Source organism: Heterodontus francisci, chromosome 5 (assembly GCF_036365525.1).
Source record: "Heterodontus francisci isolate sHetFra1 chromosome 5, sHetFra1.hap1, whole genome shotgun sequence".
NCBI lineage: Eukaryota > Metazoa > Chordata > Chondrichthyes > Heterodontiformes > Heterodontidae > Heterodontus > Heterodontus francisci.
In genome coordinates this window covers 174,286,043-174,313,808 of record NC_090375.1, presented here as the reverse complement: position 1 = coordinate 174,313,808, position 27,766 = coordinate 174,286,043, and the positions used below count along the sequence as shown (strand labels likewise).

The window sequence follows — 27,766 nt, the reverse complement described above, 5'->3', positions numbered from 1 at the left end:
TCACGACAAAAAAATCCTTTATTAAAAAGATACTTGTTGCAAATAGGAAACTCAAATCGTACATACAAGTTCAATATAAATTTTAATACTGTTACGACCAGGTGAGAAAAGGGTCTAGGGTTCCGTTTCAGCCTTCACCTGGTCTTACCGTAACAAGGTTATATTTTTTTTAACCACACCGGTTTTTTTTTTTTAGCTCCCTCTTAGTGAATCCTTGTTTACTGCTTTCCAATTGTAAGGCAAAGAAACCAGCCAAACAGGTTTCCTTAGGTTTAAAGAAGTGGAAATTTATTAAACTCTAATTTGGTTAAGGCTTACGGATACACGACGCGCCCAAGCTAGCATGCATATGCGATAAGCACACATGCAGATAGAGACAGAAAAAAGAAATAAAGTGGAAAAGTTTGAGGCTATATCTGAAGATGGTTTTGGTTACTATTCTTTGAGCTCGCTGTAGAGTCCTTGAATGTAGGTAGATCTTGTTTTTCGTTGGGGTTCAGTATTCTTCTTAAACCTTGTTCGATGTAGGAGACTTTTCTCTCGAGGTTCAAGTCTTCAGTGGATTTGGAGTTCCGTTGAGAAAGAGATGGGAGCAGACGGAGAGGCTGTGGCGAGCCAGCCAGGAGAGGTCTTTACAGTCCAGGAGAAAACAGTCTCTCTCTCAAACTGTCTGTACAAATTCAAAAAAACTCAGGTTGCCCAGCAGGTTAGTCATGTGACTAACTGGTTTGACCACATGTGTTTGTGGATTCGGCCATCTTAGCAGTCATCCTGGAATATGAGCTTCCTCACCTTCAATGTCTGGTGATCAAAGTCCATTGTGGGTTGAATGTGTCAGGGAATGGTCCTTTGTCTCCACAAACACCATCTGTTAGTATGTAAATGTTTTTTCCAACCACAGCTGATCTGTTTAACAAGTAATTTCCTCGCTCCAGCAACAGTTAAAATCAATGTTCACATGACAAAATTAATATGCCTCATTCTTGGCAGGTGGGGGTCTGCATGACAACTTCAAAGCCAATATTCAACATTTTGGCTAATAAAGTTCCACTCTCCAGATAAGATGCTAATACTCCTGCCAAGTATACTCATCAATTTAAATGATTTTGTTCAGTCTCTTAAAATCTCTGCGAACAGTTTTGAGTAATATACATGTAAACTGAAGCAGCAGCAAATGCGAAATACATTTGTGAATCCTACTAATCGTGAATGGTGATATACAATTAAACAACTAATGGAGGGAGGAGGCTCCAAGAACATTCCCCATCAACAATGAAGGCAAAGCCCACCATGTGAGCACAAAAGACAAAGCTGAAGTGTTTGCAACCTTCTTCAGCCAGAAATGTCAAGTGAATGGCCCATCTCAGCATCCTCCTGAAATCACATCACAAATACCATTTGGTCTTCAGCCCATGTGATAGAGAAATGGCTGACCGGAATGGATACAGAAAAAGCTGTGTGTTCCAACAGCGTTCTAACTATAGCGTGGAAAATTTGTGCTCCAGAACTAGCCACACCTCTAGCCAAGCTGTTTATATTTACAGCACTGGCATCCACCTGAAAAAGTGGAATATTGCCTTGTGCCCTGTCCATAAAAAGTACGACAAATCCAATCCAGCCAATTATCACCTCTCATCTACTCTTAATCATAAGCAAAGTGATGGAAGGAGTTGTCGACAGCGCTATCAAGTAGCACATAACCTGCTCACCGATGCTCAGTTTTGATTCCGCTGCAGTCACTCGGCTCTAGACCTCATTGCAGTCCAAACATGGACAAAAGAACTGAAGTTCACAAGCAAGGTGAAGTGACAGTAACTACCCTTGACAGCAATTGATCAAGTGTGGTATCGATGAAGCTAAGTAAAATGGAAGTCAATGGGAATCAGGGGGAAAACTCCACTTGCTAAAGCCATATCTAGCACAATGGAAGAGGATGACGGTTGTTGGAGGTTAATTATCTCAGCCTCAGGAGATCGCTGCAGGGGTTCCTCAGGGTAGTGTCCTCAGTTCAACTGTGTCATCAATGACTTTCCATTGTAAAGTCAGTAGTGGGGATGTTTATTGGTGATGGCAGCGTTCAGTTCATTTGCAACACCTCAGATAATGAAGCAATTCATGCCTGCATTCAGCAAGACCTGGACAACATTCATGCTTGCGCTGATAAGTGGCAAGTAACATTTGCTCCACACAAGTGTCAGGTAATGATCATCTTCAACAAGAGATAGTCCAACCACTTTCACTTGACATTCAAAGGCATCACCATCCCTGAATCTGCCCCCATCCTGGGGACAGGGCAGGGGCGCGGGTGGTTGGCACCATTGACCAGAACTTATTTGGATCAGCCACATAACTATTGTGGCTCCAAGAGCAGGTCAGAAGCTGGGTATTCTGCAGTGATTAATTCACCTGACTTCCCAAAGCCTTTCTACTATCTACAAGGAACAGGTTAACAGTGTCATGGAATACTGTCCTCTTGTCTAGATGAGGTCAGCTTCAACAATACTCATGAAGCTTGACACTATTCAGGACAAAGCAACCCACTTGATTGGCACCCTATCCACCACCTTAAACTTTCACTCCCTCTACCACAGGTGCACCGTGGTAACAGTGCACTGCAGCAACTGACCAAGATTCTTCAACAGCACCTTCCAAACCCTCTAGCACTAAAAAGAACAAGGGTAAAGAGAAATGGGAACACCACCAAGTTCCCCTTCAAGGCACACACCAACCTGACTGGAAAATATATCACCATTCCTTCATCATCACTGGCTCAAAATCCTGGAACGCCTTCCTTGAACACCACACATACTGCAGCAGTACAAGGAGGAAGCTCTAAACCTCCTTCTGAAGTGCAATTGCGGATGAACAATAAATTCTGGCCTTGCCAGCAACACCCACATATTGTGAAAAAAAAAATTAAAAGAAAATGAACCTGATCATCTGTAATTCCCCTTCTTTAGCCCATCAAGTTATCCAACTCCTGCAAAACAAATTCACCTTGGTTCACCCTGTCTTGAACAACGATCTGGTTCTTGGATGGTGCCACACCTAACCTGGCAGCTTCAGGTTTGTCATACACTGCTAGATACTATGATGTTGATGTAAAATAGCTGTTATTTTCTTTAGTACATAGTTGATCTTTAATGCAATGAGAGGAATGCAGTAATATTTTTACATCGCAAATACTCAAATTGAATGGAAATGCAATAAACTGCTGTACCAACAAGCTGGAAAAATATCAGCTACATGAAGTATTTATTTTCAGCAAATAAAACAAAACTGGTCTGGTAAATACTACAGGGTTTGAAACATACAAGCAATATTGTAAATATTTATTAGCATAAAAAAACAAACTGCTTTTCTTTCGGGTGAAATTTACATATGATATTTTGAAAGAAAAAAAGCCTGGATAGCAAAAATTAGCAATTCTTCTCAGTGCAAGCTTGAATTTTATCGGGCATCAAAAACAACCACTGTGAAGGTTCTGGTTAAGGAAAAAAGAATTGTGAAAATACAGTTACTTGAACTTTGTTATAGATCATAAACAACCCTGGATCTCTAGAGTGTGCCAGAGCTGGACCATCTATACCATGAACACCAAGCTCCTAGCTAGATTAGTTAAATTGGAAAAATTATAGTGACCAATTTGATAGAGATACTTCCGTGACTGCTGTAACAAAGAAAGAATAATGTGGGTCTGCATATGTTCAAAAGTTTTTCAAGCTACACCAAATTTTGTTTCAAATATTGCGTTTTTAAACTTTGTTGTACCAATCACTTTTCCCTTTCCTCAATCTAGGTTACTACCATTGATATTTTGATCAGCATACAATAGAAATGAAGTTAAGTAGAGGGAAGGGCAGCTGAACAATGCCAGTCTTTCTTCTGTTAGGAGGTTTTCGTTTTTTGTATTAAAAAGTTAGAATTCTGCGTGTTTTAAGGGGTATGATGTCCTCCAGAGCAACACTTTGAATGAAGGGAGATGCTATGTCTGGAGATGTGACCTGTTCAGGAAGGTTTGCTTTCACTTTGGACCTTTTAAAAAGCCAATGAGTTGGACAAAGAGCAAGCATTTGAAATTTGGTTTTGACCTGCCTGGAGATCAGAGAGGAAGACCCAGAGAAAATGTTGTTACCTCTCTCTGTAAAGGAATCCTGTGTCTCTTGAGAAGAAACCCTGCATTTCCAAGGTGACAGATTCCTATTGCCTCTTGTCTCTGAAGAATCCCTGCATCAAGTGCGGTTTCTATTGCCTCCTGTGTTTTAAGAAATCCTGAAATCAGAAGAAATTTTCTACTGCTATCCTGCTGCTGTTGCAAAACCTCAGACCTACTGATACTCCCCTGATGAAAGACCAATGTGAAGTCTGCTGCAGTCAAATTGCTTTGAACACCTACCCATCACAGACTGTTCATCAACCTCGCCTGGAGAGACTTCAAGTGGCATCTGACTATTTGACTCTGGGACACCTCACCAAACTGAAGAATTTCCTACCAGAATATGACAACCTAAGTTATTTTATTATTCCCTTCATTCCTATGAAACAGCTGTAAACTAAAAATGCTTTTTTTCCTAGTTAACCATTTAAAAAAAAAATATATATGTATGCGTGCATGAGGGCTAGGGAAATAAGGAGCTTTTCGTATATAGAGTTATCTCATTACTGGTTAATCATAAATAGTTAGTGTTGTTGTTGATTAAAGAAACCTGGTTGGTATGCTTTATTCTGGGGGACAAATAGAGCACGTAATTGGCTGTTCTTCGGTAGGTGGGAAACTTTATATTGATATTCTGTGACCCGTGGTGAAGTGGGATGAATTAACAGTGCACTCCTCCCTCCTCGGTCATAATACTTCCCCAAGATAGAGTATCTATCAACTGATGAACCATTTAGCTGCTTGTCAAGGAGTGTCTTTAATCATTTCTTCATACGGATCCTCCTTCTTGCCTCCATTACCATCACCTTCTTCTTGTGCCTCTGAGAAAGACTATTTGTAAATCTCTCAGCAGAACTCTTTCCTCTGGTCTATCACATATACTGATATGAGCATCTCTATCAATTAGATTAATAATTACCTTGTTTCCATCTTGTTTCAACCCAACAGATCCCAGACAGTCTCTAATTATTCACTCTTCACTACCCTCCTGGCTGCCTCCTTCTCCACCATCCAGTCTACATCCATGGTACCCCTCTCTCAACATCTACGCCTACATGTCCCACTGCTGCCATTTTATCTCTTCAAATAATTTCTCCTCCTGTACCATCACTATTACCTCTGGTCTGCTAACAGCTTCCTGTTTTGGTTCCCCTCCTTGCATAGAGCAAGGGCCCACAAGTAAGAATGCAATAAATAACCAGATAATCTGTTTTAGTGGTGTTGGTTACATTTTGGCCAGGACATCAGAGAATTCCCCTTCTCACCTTTGAATAATGCCACGGGATCCTTTATGTCCACTCAAACAGATTTAATGTCTCATCCAAAGATTAGCATCTCAGACAGCACATCACTACCCCAGTCCTGCAATAAAGGGTCACCCTAGATTATGTGCTCTAATCTATGGGAATGGGTTTGAAAGACCTTATGAATCAAAGGTGAGAGTGCTACTGCTGCGCCAAGATGATAAACTTCAGTCTCTTCTGCTTCGCCCAACCCAATTCCTGTGCTTCATGCTCATTGTTCCACCTTTCCCATATTCTTTTATGAGGAGCTGTTTAGAAATTTAAGCTGTTCTTGTAAGCAATGAAATTCATCCAAATGAGACAGGCAAGTTCAGGTCAGGTTACGGAGAGATGAATTTGTCACAATCTGGTTGGTGATGGCCTGCCCTCAAGCTCCCCTGACTATCATCTGCACGCTATTAGATTCCTCATATCTGCTACTGTAACCTCAACTACTGAAAGCTGATTAAATAAAAAGGGCTTCCATAAGTCTTAAGTGTAAAGTACATTATCGTCAAATTTGAGGTTCATAAGTTTTTTTTTGGTGTGTAGTAAATTTTGTACTCATTACAGTGGACTGCAGTTCTGGGGAATTGAATACTTTATCACACTTAGCACTGAACATCAGTATAGCACTAGTTAGATACAGTACAAAGCTCCCTCTGCCCTGTTTTAACAAAAATGTTACACATCCTTAAACTCAGAGGATCACCTTCCAATGCATTAATGCGAAGTGTAATGTTTCCATTTCCCACACCAACAAGCCATGCCCGTTAGTGAAACTGTTAATAAGTAATGAACAATGGGAATTTATAAACCTTATAACAAAGGCATGAATGATGCAAAGTAGTGCACAAATGACAATGTAATGGTTATCAATTGTTTCAATAGCATTAGTACACTATCACAATCCAGCAATCTAAGAAGCCTAAACTGAAGCATTGTTAACAAAACCATCTGCACAAGGGAAAGGGTTCTAATAATATAGACAGGTTCCAGCCTGGATCACAATATGCACTCCATATAATGCAAAATAAGCAGAACATTAAAGCCTTATTAAATAGTTGTGTGCTGTATTGCTTAAGGATACATCTCTTTGTTCTTTTCTTGTACATTATTCTGTAACCACATTCACGGCATCGAATAGGGTCTCTGGCTTTAATTTCATTTTCAGTATGACATTCTGTAATAAATAAATAACTCAGTATTCAAATTCACACACAATTACATTGGCACCAGAAAAATGTACATGCATATACTTCCGTTAAATGTTGTTCAAGTACTCACCTCTGTGTATGCAGAGAAAGATTAACATTTTGAATAAAAAGTTATGCCAGCTGGAGGAACAAGCTGGACATTTGGCAGTGAGACCTATTGCTAATTTATAGTGGCAAATTTATTCACTGGTATTGCTGTCGATTAAGAACTCAGTATTAAGCAAGACTACTTGGCACAACAAGCATGCAAAGGCCTCTGAAGCTCAATAATGAAGCTTCATTAGAAATTAGTATCAGAATTATGTAGCAAATATAGCTGTTTAAATAGGAAAGTTCTGAGTTTAAACAAATCACCAGAGCATCAAGCTGGCTACCAGTACTAACCACGTGGGAATGTAATAATGCATTGGCTTCAGAAAATGGGCACTACTATTGAAGGCGGCACATTCAAGATAAGTGCTTATAATTTAGATCATGTGCAACAGCTACAACACTGTAGTAAAATGTCTTATAAAAGAGCAGTCACAAGCATCTGAACTAATTAAAAACTGACATTACATACAACTTTGAGTCATTACGGTGATAGGACTGATAAAGAGTTTTTTCCTGCATGTGTCATAGATGTCGCAAGCTTTACTAAGGGAAACACATTTTATGTGCAGGATAACTTGAGATTTCCATAACTGGGTACATTCTGGATGCTGTGGCTGGAACCAATAACTCAGACTTCATTAAATTTCCTCTGAAACAACACAAAAAAAATTCTACAAAAAAATCTAACAAATCTTTCTAACCATTACCAAGTTTTTTTCCTGATGCCATAAAATCACATGTTCGGAAAACAAGCATGAGTGTTAGCTATCCATTGGCATGCTGTAAAATAGTTAATATTCTGGGCACCTAAGCACTGGAAACATTACACAGCTCCTACTGCCAGACCTACCCCAATGGATAGGAAAGGTCTGTGCAAGCCAGTGATCAGGAAATATCTGTGCTGGCTTGTTTAGTTGAGTCCTGTTGTTTCCAATTGCAGCAGTGCCACTACATTTTCCATACCGCTCTGCCATTAAAATGAAAGCTGTCATCAGCAGCAATGCTACAAAGTAAATGCAATGTAAATTTATACTGCAGGGTCTTTCCATTGAAACATAAGGCTTTTTCCTCTCCAGCCAATGTTACTTATCTCTGGAACCACGACACACAGGCAAACTTTTTTTGTTTCCATCTTTACAGCAGGGACACCAGCTGTACCAAGCTACTGTCCAGTTACTTTGTATGCTGTTCTTAAGCCAGTCACTAAAAGGTGCATCAGCCCAACCTGACAACAGAAACCTTCTCTTCCTCTTGTACTCCCTTTCCAAAAGGTAAACACATTCTCTGCTCAGTATCTGCCCACAGTGTTAGATAAGACTGGCAATTTAGGGGGGTAAGCCTGTGTCCTTCCACTCCAGACTAGTGCCCTGTTTATTTTTATTTGACATGGTAGTTTCACAGAGGACAGCTGTGTTAGGCGAAGGGAAAACTAGTGGGCAAGGATACAAACTTGCAAGTGCAACAACATAGATCCAAACTGAGCAATCTGACAGATTTTACTGGCAGCACTTTATGTGCCTCTAAACATGCCTGACAATGAGATGGAGCCTTGAGAGGAACCTCAGCAATGGTGTTGAATATTGTAGTACATAAAGCTGAGACACACACCAGTATTTTCTGCAGCGTGCCTGTTGTTGAACTAATTATTTGGAAATGAAAGCAAATTGGATGTCTTGGAGAAATGCCAGGACCTGCTTTTGTAATCTGATAGTACAAGATGATTAAAAAAAAGCTGAGTCTGTACTGGGGATTAAATACTGGAGGACAATTCCATATATTAAACGGGCATTGCTTTGAAGCTGGAGCATTTCATATAATATACATTGTGAATCTTCACTTCAACCTTAAACTTTAAAGCTTCTAGATTTTGTAAGTGTTCTAGTGCTGAATGCAGTAACTGAAGAAAACACCATCTTTATCGGAATGCAAAATTGACTAAAGATCTAAGAAGTAACAAAATAATCTACTTTAGTTATTCAAAATTAAAAACATCAATTGTGGTCCAGATTGTTGAAATTATTACCTCCACAAATATAAACCATGGGTTGTTGTTTTGGAGGCTGCAAGTCCTTCTGGACATCCATTTCTATCCGATGTTCAGTTTAAACTGAAAGACAATCAAACAAATGTAAAGAATTATAGGGGGCTGAAGGTTTTGCTTAGTTAGTTTAGGGAATTTCTCCTCAGGTTTCTAAATATAGAGGCATAGTTTATTATTTGTTACAGAATTGTCTAGCTGTAAAAATGTTAGATTTGAAGTTTGTCAGCTAACTCGTTCAATACAAAAACAAAAACCATGGCTGGTAGACCAAACATCCAATTTTGTTTCCCATCTACCGACGCACAGTGGCAGCAGTGTGTACCATCTACAAGATGCACTGCAGCAATGCACCAAGGCTCCTGAGACAGCGCCTTCCAAACCCGCGACCTCTATCAACTGGAAGGACAAGTGCAGCAAATACATGGGAACACCACCACCTGCAAGTTCCCCTCCAAGTCACACACCATCCTGACTTGGAACTATATCGCCGTTCCTTCACTGTTGCTGGGTCAAAATCCTGAACTCCCTTCCTAACAGCACTGTGGGTATACCTACCCCAAATGGACTGCAGCGGTTCAAGAAGGCAGCTCACCACCACCTTCTCAAGGGCAATTAGGAATGGGCAATAAATGCTGGCCTGGCCAGTGACGCCTACGTCCCATGAATGAATAAAAAAAAATACAAGTAATAGCTCCAGAACTCCTCTTACACAGCAACTTAGCCAATAGCCAAGGGATGCTCTCAGTTGAGCCAGTGCATTGGAAAAACAAAAAAATACTATTTTGGGGTACCTTAATTTCCAAGCCATCCAGTGTATACTAAATCATCCTAAAAAAAACACTCTTAACGCCCAATGCTATAAAAGGACTGAATGCCAAGCAAAATTTTAGTGAAGGACCACAACTAAGATTTTTTCATGCGCTGGCTCAAAATTCCTAAATGAAAACGGACACCAAATGCAATCTACTAAAAAGTGCATCTACCCAATTTAAAATGTTTGAACTGCATCTGGGCTCCATGTCAAGAAACTGATATAAAATACCTGAATTTATAAACTCCTTTCAAGACCTCAGGACATTCCAACACGCTGAAGTACTTTTGAAGTATGGTTACTGTTGTAATTGTTACGACCAAGGCAGGAGTAATGCACTATTAATTCAGTCCCACTACTCCACAGATCATAGCATATCAGTAAAGTTTCCTATCTACTGGATAATAGCCAAATTAAACACTATTTGTCCCCCAGAATAAAACACACCAAACCAGATTTCTTCAAAACAATAACAAAATTAACTATTTATTAATAAACTAAGTCTTAAACAATAATGAGATAACTCTATATGTGCAAATATTCTTTTAAAACTTCTTATTCTTCCTAACCCTCATCATGCACACACATACATTAAAAAACAAACGGTTAACCAGGGAAAAAGGATGTTTTGGTTACAGCTATTTCTTAAGAGTAAAAAGAAGAAAAAAAATGTTTGAGTTTATCACTTTCTGGTTGGTTGTTTCCAGTAAGGTGAGTTGTCCCAGAGTCGAATAGTTGGATGCCATTCGAAGTTCTCCAGGCGAGGTTGATGAACAGTCTGTGATGGGTAGGCTTTCAAGGCAATTTGTCTGCAGCAGGGATAACAAAAATCTTTCAGCAAAGGGTGTAACAACAGGTCTGCTTGTTTTGAAGTAGCAGTCTAGCAGTAGAAGCTTTCTTGATTTTTCAGGATTTCCCAAAACACAAGAGGCAACAGGAATCACTCTTGGCAGGGATTCTTCAGAGACTGGATAGGAAATCTGCTGCATTTCAAATGCAGGGGCTTTCTCTCTGCAAAGCAGTTTTTCTCCACAGAGAGTAGCAACTACTCTTTTCCTGATTTTTTTTTCTCTCTCCAGGAGTCTTTTTCCTCTCTTTAGGCACACCACAGCCATACCTCAAATGTAGGATTTCTTTCTAAGAGATGCAAGTCTTCCTTTCCAGAGAGGTCTGCAAAACAGGTCCCAGCCAGCTAACAATCAAGTCATGTGACCTATCATTCCCCTAAGTTGCCTGGAAACAGCTAACTTGCAGTCTGTTCCACTCAGTTCAAACACTAAGTTTCAGCATTCAATGTTCAGAGAAAAATCCTTCTCTGTTTTTAAAAACACACTAATTTAATTCTTCGCTTTCAATAAAAAAAAACTCTATATGCAACATGGCAGCCAATTTGCACACAAGGTCCCACGAATAACAATGAGACAAGGCTGAAGCATTTTCAATCATCTTCAGCCAGAAGTGTTGAGTTGATCATTCATCTTGGCTTCCTCCCGAGGTCCCCAGCATCACAGATGCAGTCTTCAGCCAGTTCGATTCATTCCACGTGATGCCAAGAAATGGCTGAATGCACTGGATACAGAAAAGGCTCCAACGACATCCTGGCTGTAGTACTGAAGACGGGCTCCAGAACTAGCCATGCCCCGAGTCAAGCTGTTCCATTACAGCTGCAACACTGACATCTACCTGCCAATGTGGATAATTGCCCAGATATGCCCTGTCCAAAAAAAGCAGGACAAATCCAATCCAGCCAATTACTGTCCCATTGGTCTCCTCTCAATCAGAAAAGTGATAGAAGGTATTGTCAACAGTGCTATCAAACAGCACTTATGCAGCAACAACCTTTTCACTGCTGCTCAGCTAGGGCCTCTCAGCTCCAGATCTCATTATAGCCTTGGTCCAAACATGGACAAAAAAGCTGAAATCAAGAGATGAGGTTAGATTGACTGCCCTTGACATTATGGCAGCATTTGACCAAGTGTGGCATCAAGGAGCCCTAGAAAAATTGAAGTCAATGGGAATCAGGAGGAAAGCACTGTACTGGTTGGAGTCATAGCCCCACATAAAGGGAGATTGTTGTGGTTGTTGGAGGCCAATCATCTCAGCCCCAGAACATCACTGTAGTCCTCAGGGTAGTGCCCTAGGCCCAACCATCTTCAGCTGCTTTGTCAAGACCTTCGCTTCAAAATAAGGTCAGAAGTGGAGACGTTCGCTGATGATTGCAGTATTCAGTACCATTCGTAACCCCTCAGGTAACGAAGCAGTCTGTGCCCACATTCATCAAGACCTGGACAACATTCAGGTTTCAGCTGGTAAGTGGCAAGTAATGTTTGTGCCACACAAATGCCAGGCAATGACCATCCCCAACAAGCGAGAACCTAACTATCTCCCCTTGCCATTCAATGGCATTGAGCTGAATCCCACACCATCGACATGCTGGGGGCGAGGCAGGGGAGGGGTGGGTTACCATTGACCAGAAACTTATTGAACTAGCCATATAAATACTGTGGCTACATGAGCAGATCAGAGGTTGGGAATTGTGCAGCAAGTTACTCACTTCCTGACTCCCAAAGCCTGTCCACCATCTACAAGGCACAAATCAGGAGTGTGATGGAATACTCTCCACTTGCCTGGATGACTGCAGCTCCAACAACACTCAAGAAACTCAACATCAACCAGGGTAAAGCAGCCCACCTAATCGGTACCCCATCCACCATTTTAAACATTCACTCCCTCCACCACTGGCACAGGAGCAGCAATGTGCATCATTTACAAGGCGCACTGCAGGAATCCGTCAGTAGCACTTTCCAAACTAGCAGCCTCTACCACCTAAGACAAGGGCAGCAGACGCATGTAGACACATTCACCTGCAACTACCCCTCCAAATCACACACCATGTTCATTTGGAACTAAAGTGCCATTCCTTCAATGTCACTGGGGCAAAACCTTGGAACAGCCTCCCTAACAGCACTATGGATGCAACTACACACGTGGACTGTGATGGCTCGAGAAGAGGGCTTATCAGCATCTTCTCAAGAGTAATTAGGGATGGGCAATAAATGTTGACCTTGCCAGCGACAGTCATACCCCATGAACGAGTAAAATAAGTGACCAGATCATCTGTTTAGGTACTGGTTAAGGGATAAACGTTGGCCAGGACAGTGAGAAAACTCCCCAGGCGTCTTCAAAATCCAAGACGTAAAACAAAGTAATTCACTCAAAATACATTTAGAAAAGTACAATCAAACTATATTGTGTCATCACTCTACTATTCAAGGCTTATTGAGGGAGAAAAATGTAACATGCTGGGGGCAGGGTGGTGGAAGACAGTAGAGGAAGGGGGGAGGGGGGGGAAAGAAAGAGGATCTAAGTGTCAGCAGGAGGAGCATCAGCCCCTAGAATATAAAGCAACAAGGAGAAGAGAAAGAACAAGCGAATGCATGCAGGATATATTCAGAGGATTCAAAAACAAGCAGCGACCTCATAGGACAGCAAGTAGGTGGCCGTTTGGTGAGTATTAGAGTTTTATTTTGCTCTCTAAGCTAGGGAAGTGGGTTAAACTCAAATAAATAAAAGCAAAATACTGAAGATGCTGGAAATCTGAGATAAAAACAAGAAATGCTGGAAATACTCAGCAGGTCTGGCAGCATCTGTGGAAAGAGAAGCAAGGTTAACGTTTCAGGTCAGTGACCCTTCATCAGAGGATTTAACTCAAAGTTGATGAACTATAACTTGCTACTTCATTAAAATTAACAAACTAGATAAACTAATTAATGAAACAAAAAATAAATCGATTATAATTGAAAGTTTTAAGTATATTTCTGGTAAGGTTAGCCAGTGTTGTAATAAATGGAGGAATGGCAGGGCACCTCAGTCCCGCTGAATGCACATCCTGTGCCATGTGGGAACTCCAGGACCTGGATAACTACATTTGCAGGAAGTGCCAACAGCTGGAGGCGTTCAGATGTGGGTTTCGAAACTTGAGCAGCAGCTGGTGACACTGCACTACATCCAAAAGGCTGAGAGCTACGGGGATAGCAAGTTTCTGGAGATGGTCACCCCACAGCTTAAGAGTGTGCCGGCAGACAGGGAATGGTTGACCGCCCAATAGACGAGGATCATCAGGCAGGCAGTGCAGGAGTCCGTGAGTGCATCTTGCTCTCTTACCGATATTCAAGTCTGAATACTGATGAGGAGGGAGTACAGCTGGACCCAGGTCCACGGGACTATGGGTGGCCCAGTTATACAGGGGACGAAGAACATCACAGAAGCAATAACGATAGGGGATTCAATAGTTAGGGGAACAGGCAAATACTGCAGCCACAGATATGACTCCAGGATCGTACGATGCTTCCCTAGTGCCAGGGTCATGGATTTAACTTAGCGTCTGCAGAACATTCAGGTGGGGGGATGGGGCGGGGAGGGGTCTACAGCCAGAGGGCGTGGTCCCTATCAGAACAAATGACATAGGTTGAGAAAGAGGGATTATCCTGCAGGCAGGTTTTCAGGAGTTAGGAATGTAATTACTAAACAGGGCCTCAGAGGTAGTAATCTCTGGATTACCCCCAGTGCCACATGCTAGTGAATACAGAAATAGGAGGATACTGCAGATGAATGCATGGCTGAAGAGATGGTGCAGGAGGGAGGGATTGGGTTTCTGAGGAGATAGGACTGGTTCTGGGCAAGATGAGACCTGTACAAGCTGGACGTGTTGCACCTCAACAGGGTGGGGCCAATATCCTGGTGGGCAGGTTTGCCAGTGCTGTTGAGGAAGGTATAAATTAGCTTTCACATGGAAGGGAACCTGAGGGTAGATTCAGAAGACAGAGAAACAAAGCTGAAAATGGAAAGCAGAAAATTAGTAAATGAGTAGAAAGGCAGAGAAAACAAAGGATAGAAAACAGACAACAGAAGAGCTGTTCAGTGATTAGTGGTATATTCTACAATGCAAGGAATCTAGTGAATAAGTCCGATGAGCTAAAGGGCACAGATGGACACTTGGAAGTAAGGTAGCCTAGCTACTACTGAAACATGGCCTGGTTACAGGGCTTTTGAGAGGATGGGGGGGGGAGGCATTAAAAAAAAGGAGGGCAGGGTCGCAATAACGGTTAAAGAAACAACTTACAGCTGTGAGAAGAGATATGTTAGAAGGATCATCAAATGAGGCCACGTGGGTTGAACTGAGGAACAAAAAGGGGGCAATCACACTGTTGGGAGTACACCATACATTGCCGAAGAAACAGAGGGAGATAGAAGAGCAAATATGTTAATGCAGAAACAATAGGGCAGCAATAGCAAGAGCTTTCAACTACCCTAATATAAACTGGATAAAATCAGTGTAAAATAAATAGTGGATGAAGATTTCTTAAAATGCATTCAGCAGAATTTTTATGCCAGTTCTTAGCAAGCCCAACAAGCAACCATTCTGGACCTGGTTTTAGGAAATGAAGATGGGCAGGTGGAAGGGCTATCAGTGAGAGAGCATTTTGGTGGTAGTGATCATAATTCAGTGAGGATAGTATGGAAAAGGATAGATAGGCCAAGAGTAAAAGTTTTAAATTGCAAAAGGGCAACTTTGCTAAGCTGAGATGTGATTTGGCAAATGTGGAATGGAAACAGCTCCTTGAAGGTAAATCAGTGGCGGAACAGCGAAAGGCATTCAAGGAAGTTCAGAACAGATGTTCCCAGAAAGATAAAGGGAAAGACTCCCAAATGTAGACCTCCCTGGATATCAAAAGGCATACAGAGGAGAATAAGGCAAAAAAGGGAAGCTTATGTCAGACACCGAGGGCTCAATACTGCAGAAAGCCTAGGAGTATATAAAGTGCAGGGGTGAAATTAAAAAGGACATTAGGAAAGCAAAGACAAGGCATGAAAAAATATTGGCAAGTAAAACTCAAGGAAAACACAAAGATATTTTATAAATAAAGAGCAAGATGATTACTAAGGAAATATTAGGGCCAATAAAATATGTATGGAGGCAGAAGACGTGTTTTTTTTTCTATTTGTTTCATGGGATGTGGGCGTCGTTGCCAGGCCAGCATTTATTGCCCATCCCTAATTGCCCATAAGAAGGGGATGGTGAGCTGCCTTCTTGAACCGCTGCAGTCCATGTGGGGTAGGTACACCTACAGTGCTGGTAAGAAGGGAGTTCAAGGATTTTGACCCAGTGACAGTGAAGGAACAGCGATAGAGTTCCAAGTCAGGGTGGTGTGTGGCTTGGGAGGAGAACTTGCAGGTGGTGGTGTTCCCACGCATCTGCTGCCCTTGTCCTAGGTGGTGGAGGTTGCGGGTTTGGAAGGTGCTGCCTGAGTACCCTTGGTGCGTTGCTGCAGTGCATCTTGTAGATGGTACACACTGCTGTCACTATGTGTCGGTGGTGGAGGGAGTGAACGTTTGTGGACAGGGTGCCAATCAAGCGGGCTGCTTTGTCCTGGATGGTATTGAGCTTCTTCAGTGTTGTTGGAGCTGCACCCATCCAGGCAAGTGACTTGTGCCTTGTAGATGGTGGACAGGCTTTGGGGAGTCAAGGGGTGAGTTACTCGCCTCAGGATTCCTAGCCTCTGACCTGCTCTTATAGCCATGGTATTTATATGGCTAATCCAGTTCAGTTTCTGGTCAATGGTAAAGCCCAAGATGGTGATGGTGGGGGATTCAGCTATCGTAATGCCATTGAATGTCATGGGGAGATGGTTAGATTCTCTCTTGTTGGAGATGGTCATTGCCTGGCACTTGTGTCGCACGAATGTTACTTGCCACTTATCAGCCCAAGCCTGGATATTGTCCAGGTCTTGCTGCATTTGTACACGGACTGCTTCAATATCTGAGAAGTCAGGAATGGTGCTGAATATTGTGCAATCATCAGCGAACATTCCCACTTCTGACCTTATGATTGAAGGAAGGTCATTGATGAAGCAGCTGAAGATAGTTGGGCCTAGGACACTACCCTGAGGAACTCCTGCAGTGATGTCCTGGAGCTCAGATGATTTACCTCCAACAACCACAACCATCTTCCTTTGCACTAGGTACGATTCCAAACAGCAGAGAATACTCCCCTGTTCCCATTGACTAGTTTTGCTAAGGTTCCTTGATGCCATACTCTGTCAAATGCTACCTTGATGTCAAGGGCAGTCGCTCTCACCTCATCTCTTGAATTCAGCCCTTTTGTCCATGTTTGAACCAAGGCTGTAAAGAGGTCAGGAGCTGAGTGGCCCTTGTGGAACCCAAACTGAGGGTCATTGAGCAAGTTATTGCTAAGCAAGTGCCGTTTGATAGCACTGTCAATGACACCTTCCATCACTTTACTAATGATCGAGAGTAGGCTGATGGGGCGGTAATTGGCCGGGTTGGATTTGTCCTGCTTTTTGTGTACAGAACATACTTGGGCAATTTCCCACGTTGCCAGGTAGATGCCAGTGTTGTACCTGTACTGGAACAGCTTGGCTAGGGGCGTGGCAAGTTCTGGAGCACAGGTCATCTATTGCCGGAATGTTGTCAGACCCGAAAACTTTGCAGTATCCAGTACCTTCAGTCATTTCTTGATATCATGCTGAGTGAATTGAATATGATGCTGGGGACTTCAGGAGGAGGCCGAGATGGATCATCAACTCGGCACTTCTGAAGATCGTTGCAAATGCTTCAGACTTATTTTTTGCACTGATGTGCTGGGCTCCCCCATCATTGAAGATGGGGAAATTTGTGGAGCCACCTCCTCCTGTAAGTTGTTTAATTGTCCACCACCATTCATGACTCGATGTGGCAGTACTGCAGAGCTTAGATCTGATCCGTTGGTTGTGGGATCACTTAGCTCTGTCAATTGCATGCTGCTTAAGCAGTTCCGCAAGTAGTCCTGGGCTGTAGCTTCACCAGGTTGACATCTCATTTTGAGGTATGTCCTCCTGCACTCATCATTGAACATGGTCATGGTTCGTAATGAATATTTTGCATCTGTCCTCACAAGAGGGGGACGATGCAAATATTGTAGTTAAGGAGGAGAAATGTGAAATGTTGGATAGGATAAACACTTTGTGGGAACAGAATTTTCGAGAACAGAATAATATGGGAATATTTAAGGTGAAATAATTAATCAATCAATCATGTACTACTAATAAACTAACTTTGGAGCTGCAGGGAGGGACAGCTTATCAGAAATGATTTCATAGCTTCAGGGCTGCACATGTGGAAGTGAGCAGAAAGGCATGGCACTATGCTTAATGGGAAATATAGCCAAGTTAGGAATAGTAGCTTTGCTGAGCTTTGATAGTATAATATTAAGGGGCAGAAACCACAATGAAATAGTTAAAAGTAACATCTGAGAGTGTGAGATTGCAAAGAATAGCCGACACCGGTAATTAAAAGGACATCTGTTCTTTTATGGCCTGATTGTGTGACTCCCTGTGGTTTGGAACAAATGGATTCCTGTGAATCCAATGATGTGTGAGTGATGAGGAATGTAGGGCCCCTCTTATCAGTATATACTACCCTGCTTTGGGTAACTGCAGACTGCATGAAACACTCAGGAATGTAAACCTAATAAGAGATAGCAGGATGCGCCGCAATTACTTGTCACAAGATAGAAACAGAACTCATGAACAATGTAGGGAGTGAGACCAGAATGTTTATTGATGATTCCTATGCTCTTGCTAATTAGCTTGCTTGTCCGCTTTCTTTGATCTTGCTGGTACAAAACAATATTTTATTAGTAACAAGTATGTATTGAGAATGGAGTGTATTGTTAACCTCAGTAACAGATGTACTGCATGTCACCACGTGGGTGAAGTCGAATTGTACCGCACTGATTGGTTAAACAAGGAGGCGTAGCATGAATCTTTTTTTTTTATAGAGATACAGCACTGAAACAGGCCCTTCGGCCCACCGAGTCTGTGCCGAACATCAACCACCCATTTATACTAATCCTACACTAATCCCATATTTCTACCAAACATCCCCACCTGTCCCTATATTTCCCTACCACCTACCTATACTAGTGACAATTCATAATGGCCAATTTACCTATCAACCTGCAAGTCTTTTGGCTTGTGGGAGGAAACCGGAGCACCCGGAGAAAACCCACGCAGACACAGGGAGAACTTGCAAACTCCACACAGGCAGTACCCGGAATCGAACCCAGGTCCCTGGAGCTGTGAGGCTGCGGTGCTAACCACTGCGCCGCTAACCACTGCGCCGCCCTAATCTTAATGTATAAACAGTAGTACCTGTATCAAAAACTTCACTTACTCTAGTGGACCCGACAGACTCTGGTGGAGTTAGTGTCGTTGTATTAGAGTAAGTCAGCCGGCTAATAAAGTAATTGATTTTACCTACACATCCGACTCAGTATATTTACTGAACCAGACTGAATGCAAAAAGAACTCAGATTTACACACAGACAGCTTATCAGTAGGAGTAGACTAACAAGAGAAAACTAACAGGACAGTTGTAAGCCGCTTCATAGTAGCCTATTGTATAGCAATCAGCCTAACATTCCAAGGAGATGGGGGGGATGAGAAACTGCTAGAAGGGAAGGTGACAAGGCAGTACCCCAATCAGGTCATGACACCAAGAAACTGCAGAGTCTGTAAACCAATTGGGAACATATAGGGGGTGTCACTGATGTGTATGAAGAACTATAAGAAAGGCTTGCTTTCCCTGCTCAAGCAGGAGGAGAGAAGAGGAGAGGAGAGGAGAGGAGAGAAGAGCCCAGGTGTTGTTGTTGTTTGCTTTGCTGATGATGTAACCAAGAAGTACTGCAATAAAGTTTCTTAAAGCCACAGTCGGACTTCCTCTCTCTTTGTGTAACTAATGGGACCCAACAACTTGGCGTAGTTGGCAGGATCGCTGGAGGATAAAGACTGAAGCCACAGACATCGGACCTATTGGCGTCCCCAGAGGTAAGGACTCCTCTTTATGTTAAAAGTCCTTGGTCGCTGTCTAAATTTCGGTTCCCTGCCACGCGATCCCGAACTTGGCGGTATTTGACGGAAATACCCCTTCTTGTGCGGCTCGAGACCCCCTTTATAGACGTCCAACTTGGCGGTATTTGACGAAATACCTATTTGGCGAAAAGCCTGACGGCTCGAGACCTACTTCCCTACCTGAATGGATAAGATGACAGACGAAGGCAACCGACAGTTACCAACTACCGTCAAAGGTGGGCGGGCCCCACCTGACGTTCCCGAAGATGAAATACTTCGGCAGTTGAAAGAATATGTAGAGCAACAGTTTAATCTGGCTAAAGCGTACACTGAAATTGGGCAAATATATGGCACCTCCATGGGACAGTGGTCCCTGGAAGATATAAAGAGAGTCTGGGGAAAAACAAACCGTTTAAAGGATAAAGAAGGAACCCAATGGTCCCTAGCCATAATGGGCCAGATTCGGCAGCGCAATGAGATTCTGCGACAAGCCCAATGTGATCACGACCTAATGAGTGCAAAGGATTAATTGAAGGCGGTCTGCGAACAACTGAAAATTGAAAATCTTGCAAAGGAAAAGCTAGAGGCTGAAAAACAATCTGAAAAGGAAAGGCTACAGATTGAAATTAAAGAGCTTAAAAAACAACTACAAGACCAGCAGACGACTCAACCGAAGGAACCGGGACAGCTCTGTGAACCCCGCCGACCACCTCCAACTAACTTGTATCCGAGTTTGAAGTCGTTACAAACGGAACAACGGAAGATGCAACTGCGTGAAGCAGGTCTAGCCGAGTCTTCCAGTGAAGAAAGTGACAATGATGATGGGTTACCGTTTCCGCGACTAGCTCCCCTTAAACAGAAACGCGTTAAGGTCAAAACGGAAAAGAAGACTGTGAACAGTAGCGAGGTCACCACGGCCGAGCACAGCGCGTACTGGACACACATCCCGGCTTCCCCTGAGAAAATCGACAAGTGGTCCACAAGATTGCCCAACCCGAAGAAAGGGGGTCTAAAAACGTGGGAGCAGCTGGAACGATTGAAGGGAATTTACGATCTCCATCCATGGGACGGGGTACAGATTCTGACCGTAATGGTTCCCGGACGAGCGAGCCAAAAACTAAGGAGAGAGGTGCAAATTGCTTTGGGTGAAGACAGTCAGCTACTTGAAGCCGGATGGATTGCGATTAACACGTGGTTGCGAAAGTTTTGTCCTGCAAAAACAGACTGGGGCAAAGTTGCAGCCTGTCAGCAGAAGAACTCCGAGGACGTGCGGGAGTATGAAGAGAGGTTTAGGTCCACCTGGGTGGAATACTCAGGGATAGTAGACCCTACTCCAGAGGATCTGGACGACACCAGTTTTGGACCCTTAAAATCCACTTTTGTTGATGGAGTAAAGCCAGAACTGTCTAAAATACTGAAGGCCACCCTACCGGAGTGGGACGCAGTAAGAGTGAAATACTCAGAGCTAATTGACAGATGTGCTCAGCTGGACAGGGATATGGGAGTCAAGCTTCGAGCCGTGCAGATGGATCCAGTACCGAAAGAGCAATTTAGGCGACCCGGCCCCTGCTATTACTGCGGGAAGGAAGGTCATTGGGCTAAGGCGTGTAGAGCGAGAGGACAAGGCAGAGGACGCCAAGGATGCAACCCGGCACCCAAACCGGCTCCCTCCACTGATGCCAACAACCTCTTTGAGAAGTTCAAACGGTTGACGCCCCAGCAACAGAAGGAGATGTCCTCCTTACTCGATGCGACAAAAAACTAGAGGAGCCCTCACTCGCCTTTTCGGCGCCTCTCCTAGCGCTAGTAGAAAATAGAAAAGATGGATTGTATGCAACTGCAAGGGTGGGCGACCAAGACATTGACTTCTTATTGGATACCGGAGCGGAATTAACAATTGTATTGTCTACCTCAATAATACGGAAACTCCCTACCGATGGACGGTAAGACTAAAAGAGCTTACGCAGCTGGGGGCAATGGGTTGGTAATTAAGAGGACCCAACCCGTACGCATTGGTCTTGGTCCGCACAAATTGATAACACCGGTCTGGGTAGGTCCGGTGGACCAAGCACTCCTCGGTATGGACGTTCTCACTCAGCTGAACTCCTCATTGCATTTCGAAGGCAGCCAGGTAACTTGGTCTATCAGAAGTTTGAAGAAAGAGCAGCTGAGGAAGCACCCAATATGGGCCCAGGATAAGAATGATTGTGGGCTACTTCAGATGGAACCAGCAACGTTTCCGGGATCTGCTCCGCCCTGTACTAAGCAATACCCCATCAGTCAAACATCTATTGCAGGAATCCTACCCGTAATTAGACAGCTAGAGGAGCGAGGCGTGATGGTTAAAACACACAGTACCTCAAACAGCCCTGTGTGGCCAGTACGGAAGCCAAACGGGACCTGGTGGCTTACTGTTGACTATAGAAAGGCTAACCAGTGTATTAATCAAAAGGCCCCTCTGGTAGCTGACCCCTCTACGGTATTTAATGCCCTGAAGCCGGAACACGAATGGTTCTCTGTTATCGATATGGCCAACGGATTTTGGTCGGTGCCACTGGCACCCAAAGTCCAACCGTGGTTCGCCTTTACTGTAAAACAACAACAGTACACCTGGACTCGCCTGCCGCAGGGTTTCCACAACAGCCCCATGCTATTTCATATGGCCCTACAAAACCATTTGAGGGAGTTACCTTCCATGTACTCCACGGTCATTCAGTACGTGGACGACATCCTGTTAGCCTCTGAAGAACAGCACGAACAAGATCTGCGTACCCTGCTGGACCACCTTCATCAGACAGGACATAAGGCCAGTATCGACAAAGCACAGATAGCAGAAGGAGAGGTCGTGTACCTGGGACAAAAGATTTCGAAAGGAAAGAGGGAACTCACCCAGGACAGGACCGCCGCCATTCGAGCTACCAAACTGCCGACCACTATCCAGGAGCTTAGGTCCTTTTTGGGTTTGTGTAACTTCAACAGAAACTGGATTGACTCCTACACACAGCTGGCTCAACCATTAACCGATGTCTTGAAGGGAAAGCGGGCCTCTAAAGAATCAGTTACCCTAACCAAAGAACAAGAAGCTTTCGAAAACTTAGAGAGCTTTGTGCTCAGCGCCAGCCCTGGGAATCCCCGACAACAGGAAACCGTTTACCCTGTTTGTACACGAAAAAGAGGGATATATGACTGCCATACTGACACAGGAGCATGGGGACAATCAGAGACCTATTGGATACTATTCGAAAAGACTGGACACCGTCACCCTAGGATGGGGCAGTTGCTTAAGAGCTATGGAAGCTACATGCCAAGCAGTGATGGCTACTGCAGGTTTGGTATTAGATCAAAGGTTAACCATTAAGTGTCCACACACAGTCCACACAATGCTATCTATGAACAGAGTATCCCAAGTGACAGCAGCCAGATGGACCTGATGGACAACAGTCCTAGAGGCTCCCAATCTCCACATCGTCCGGGCCAGCCCGGTAAATCCGGCGACTATGCTCCCATGGCCTGAAGAGAGGGAGGAAGAAGAACATGATTGCGTGGAGATTATGAAAGAAACAGAGGAGGTAACCCTAGCGGCAGAGGAAACATTGCTCAACCCAGATTTAATCCTTTTTACAGACGGCTCATCCTTTGTTGACAACGGTACACGGAAAGCAGGATGGGCAGTTACAACCTTACATGCAGTTGTGGAAGCGGGATGCCTGCCTTCAGGGACATCGGCCCAACAAGCCAAACTGTGAGCCCTATCGGAAGCATGTCGAATAGCAGAGGGGAAGACAGCTAATATTTACACAGACTCACAGTATGCTTTTGGAGTCGCTCACGACTTCGGTCAGCTGTGGCGCAAAAGAGGATTTCTCACAGCTGCTGGTACACCTATTCGAAATGGGAAAGAGGTCCGAGACTTACTAGAGGCCATGCAATTGCCACAAAAGGTATCCATTTTGAAATGCAAAGCCCATACGAAAGACAACACCATAGAGGCAAAGGGGAATGCCCTAGCCGACAAGACAGCCAAGGAAGCCGCCTCGCAGGATGATCCCCCGGACGCAAATATGTAAACTGAATGCATCCCATCTGACACAAGACCTACAAGTGATGCAGAGTGAATGTTCCAAAGAGGAAAAATGGACCTGGATAGAAGCAGGGATGAAGATATGTGACAACGGAATATGGTGGGAAAGGGACACCGAGAAACCCGTCGCACCACAGGCGCTAATCCCCTTTTTAGCCCAACAAATTCACTCCTGGGAACACCTGGCCCCGCAACAGATGACGGCACGGTTCCAGAAAAGCTGGTGGGGCCGAGGGTTCAAAAAACACGCACAGCTGGTGGCTGACCGCTGTGTGGTCTGTCAGAAAAACAATCCAGAACCCACTACGATAATGCCTCAACTAAGAGCTCCTGCTCCAGCCGGCCCATTCCAGTGCTTACAAGTCGACTATATCACTCTCCCACCTTGTCAGGGATACACAGGCATTTTAGTCATCGTCAATAAATTTTCTAGATGGGTAGAGGCTGTCCCAGCTAGAAGACCCACGGCCAATCACACCGCTAAGGTCCTGTGTAAGGATTACATCCCCAGATGGGGAGTACCGGTCAGCATTGACTCTGACCAAGGAACTCATTTCACAGGCGCGATCTGTCAGGAATTCAGTCGACTACTGAACATTACGTGGGATTTACACTGTCCTCATCATCCCCAGTCATCAGGCCAAGTGGAACGAATGAATCAGACTCTAAAACAGCAACTATCCAAGTATCACTAGGAAGGAATAAAGTGGCCTCAGGCATTGCCAATAGTTCTGCATAGTATCAGAGCGACCCCGAACAGAACAACAGGCTTGAGCCCGTTTGAAGTAATAACAGGGAGACCCATGTCTTTACCGGGAACAACTGATCTGCGTAAGGCCGATTGTCACTTGATGAGTGACGCTTTACTAGAATATTGCCAGAACTTAACAAATGCTGTCAGTTCTGCTTCCTCACAGGCATCGGCAGCGTGGGGTGACCCACCAGAAGGAGGGCACAACATCGTCCCGGGAAACTGGGTCTACGTGAAGTAAATACAGAAAGAACCTTTGGGCGCCAAGTGGGAGGGACCTTTGCAAGTGCTACTGACCACCCAGTCAGCAGTTAAAGTTGAAGGAAAGAAAGCCTGGATACACGCCTCTCACGTAAAACGAGCGACCCGTGATGAACGCCGAATTCTTTTTAGTGATGATTGTAATTCTGTATTTGATGTTTTTGCTTATTAAGTGTTGTTGTAAACAAGTAACTGAAGCCCCTGCAAAACTTATGCCTTTACAGCGCTCCCGCGGGCCCCTCGTGGCACAAGCAGGCAACGTATTGAGTGCGACCCCTCCGGGTGTTGAAGGCTGTTTCTAGACATTTAGAGACCATTAAAGGCACCTAGGTGGGATCAAGGGAATGATTCTTAAACGTGTTTTGAAGAATCAAAGGGGAACAGAATTTTCGAGAACAGAATAATATGGGAACATTTAAGGTGAAATAATTAATCAATCATGTACTACTAATAAACTAACTTCGGAGCTGCAGGGAGGGACAGCTTATCAGAAATGACTTCATAGCTTCAGGGCTGCACAGACAGCTTATCAGTAGGAGTAGACTAACAAGAGAAAACTAACAGGACAGTTGTAAGCCGCTTCATCGTAGCCTATTGTATAGCAATCAGCCTAACATTCCAAGGAGATGGGGGGGGGGCGGGGGGATGAGAAACTGCTAGAAGGGAAGGTGACAAGGCAGTACCCCAATCAGGTCATGACACCAAGAAACTGCAGAGTCTGTAAACCAATTGGGAACATAAAGGGGGTGTCACTGATGTGTATGAAGAACTATAAGAAAGGCTTGATTTCCCTGCTCAAGCAGGAGGAGAGAAGAGGAGAGAAGAGCCCAGGTGTTGTTGTTGTTTGCTTTGCTGATGATGTAACCAAGAAGTACTGCAATAAAGTTTCTTAAAGCCACAGTCAGACTTCGTCTCTGTTTGTGTAACTAATGGGATCCAACAACTTTATATATTTATACACATACACACACTTACAGAGCATGTATTAAGGAGTTTATCTTTGAAAGTGGATAAATTACCAGGCCCGGATGAAATGTATCCCAGACTGCTCAGAGAAGCAAGGCTGAAATAGCGGCCTGTCATTTTCAATCCTCTGCCTACAGGTGTGGTGCGAAGGACTGATAACGTTGCAGCAGTGCTTAAAAATGGTTTGAATAATTACAGGCCAGTAAGATCAACCTCAGTAATAGGCAAATTACCAGAAAAAATTGAGACAGTATTATATCATTTAGAAAGGCACAAATTAATCCAGGTCAGTCAGCATGGATTTAAGGGTAGATCATGTCAAACTTGATGACTGAACCTTTTGAGGTGGTAACAAGGATGGCAAATGAAGATATCACGTTTGATGTAATCTACATGGATTTTAGCAAGGCTTTTGACAAGGTCACAAATGGCAGACTGGTTAGAAAAGCGCTCATGGGATCCAAGGGAAAGTGACAAGTTGGGAACATAATTAAGAAGTTTGCAGATGATACAAAAATTGGACAGTGAAGAAAGTTGTGGATGGCAGGAAGGTATCAGTAGACTGGTCAGGTGGGCAGAAGGTTGGCAAATGGAATTCAATCCAGAGAGGTGTGAGGTAATGCATTTGGCAAGGGCAAATAAGGCAAGGAAATACATAATAAATGGTCGATAATGAGAAGCGTAGAGGAACAGAGAGACCTTGGAGATCTCTGAAGGTGATTAAAGAAGTCATACAAGCTATATTTCATGCCTTGGCTAATAAAAGAAAATAAGAGCAAGGAGGTTGTGCTAGAACTGTATAAAACACTGGTTAGGCCACAGTTAGAGTTCTGTGTACAGTTCTGGTCATTGCACTGCAGGAAAGATGTGATTGCACTAGTGGGGGTACAGAAGATTTACAAGGATGCAGGCAGGAATGGAGAGTTTTAGCTATAAAGAAAGATTGGATAGGCTAGGGTTCTCTTCTTTGGAGCAGAAGAGGCTGAGGGAGATATATTTGAGGTGTATAAAATCATGAGACAGCTAGATAGAATGGATAGGAAGCACTTATTTCCCTTAGCAGAGAGATCAAAAACCAGATGACATAGATTTAAAGTAACTGGCAAAAAGATTAGAGCAGTTGAGGAGCATTTTTGTTTTCACCCAGTATGGGCGGCACAGTGGTTAGCACCACAGCCTCACAGCTCCAGCGACCCGGGTTCAGTTCTGGGTACTGCCTGTGCAGAGTTTGCAAGTTCTCTCTGTGTCTGCGTGGGTTTCCGCCGGGTGCTCCGGTTTCCTCCCACAGCCAAAGACTTGCAGGCTGATAGGTAAATTGGCCATTGTAAATTGCCCCTCGTGTAGGTAGGTGGTAGGAGAATGGTAGGGGTTAATATAGGATTAGTACAAATGGGTGGTTGTTGGTCGGCACAGACTCGGTGGGCCGAAGGGCCTGTTTCAGTGCTATATCTCTAAATAATAATAAAGGAGATCTGTGGGGGTGGTAGGGGCCTGTAACTCAATGCCCAAAAAGACAGTAAAGGCAGAAAAACTCATATTTTAAAAATACTTGGATATGCACTTGAGTTGCTGTAACCTACAGCGCTGAGGACCAAGAGCTAGAAAATGGGATCAGGCTGGATAGCTTTTTTCGGACAGCACAGACACGATCGACCGAATGACCTCCTGTTGAGCCACAAAATTTCTGCTTAATTAACAGCGGATTTCCATCCATAGCCAAGACTCAAAATAGCAACTGCTGCGAGTTGTTAAACCTGTCCCATAAAACAGCTGTATCTCAAAACCAAAAGTAAAGAGCTTTACTGCAGGCGACAAAGCTTCTAAATCCACGCATTCCCCTTCCACCTCAGTCGAAGAAAACTTTACCTCCACGCTCACCTTATCACATGCGACCAACAAGGTACACACGCAGCCACCAATCTCCAGGCCTATGGCCCAACCACTAACAGTTCCCTCGCGGCAGACTCCGTAACCCGAGGAGTCGGTCATTATCGGCTTACCGCCTGCTGTCGATAATTATTTTAATACAATTCGCGGCGTTTCTCAACTGCAAGCTCCACACATCTGCCCAGCATCCTCACACTGACCTCAAACAAGGCAGCACGACACTCAATCCAGTCGGTGACCCATTTCCGGCTGGCAAGGACAGTAAGGCGGCCGCTGATTGGCGGCTCTGTCTGACAAATAAGGGTTTT

General features: G+C 43.8%; 1 protein-coding gene across 5 annotated transcripts; it reads right to left on the bottom strand.

Moving 5' to 3' along the window:
* polr2k (RNA polymerase II, I and III subunit K) lies at nucleotides 1-27,725 on the bottom strand. Of its 5 annotated transcripts, none has more exons than XM_068032368.1 (4): nucleotides 27,659-27,725; nucleotides 8,773-8,856; nucleotides 6,530-6,622; nucleotides 1-3,473 (listed from the first exon to the last, which is right to left on the bottom strand). In XM_068032368.1, the coding sequence occupies exons 2-4, from the start codon at nucleotides 8,831-8,833 to the stop codon at nucleotides 3,451-3,453; spliced, it is 177 nt and encodes a 58-aa protein (XP_067888469.1). In that variant the 5' UTR covers nucleotides 8,834-8,856; nucleotides 27,659-27,725; the 3' UTR covers nucleotides 1-3,450. The 5 variants fall into 5 exon arrangements, with proteins under 5 accessions (XP_067888469.1, XP_067888470.1, XP_067888472.1 ...); XM_068032369.1 differs by having other exon boundaries at nucleotides 27,572-27,660; XM_068032371.1 differs by lacking the exon at nucleotides 27,659-27,725 and adding an exon at nucleotides 27,450-27,543.
* Between the last annotated feature and the right edge of the window lie 41 nt (nucleotides 27,726-27,766).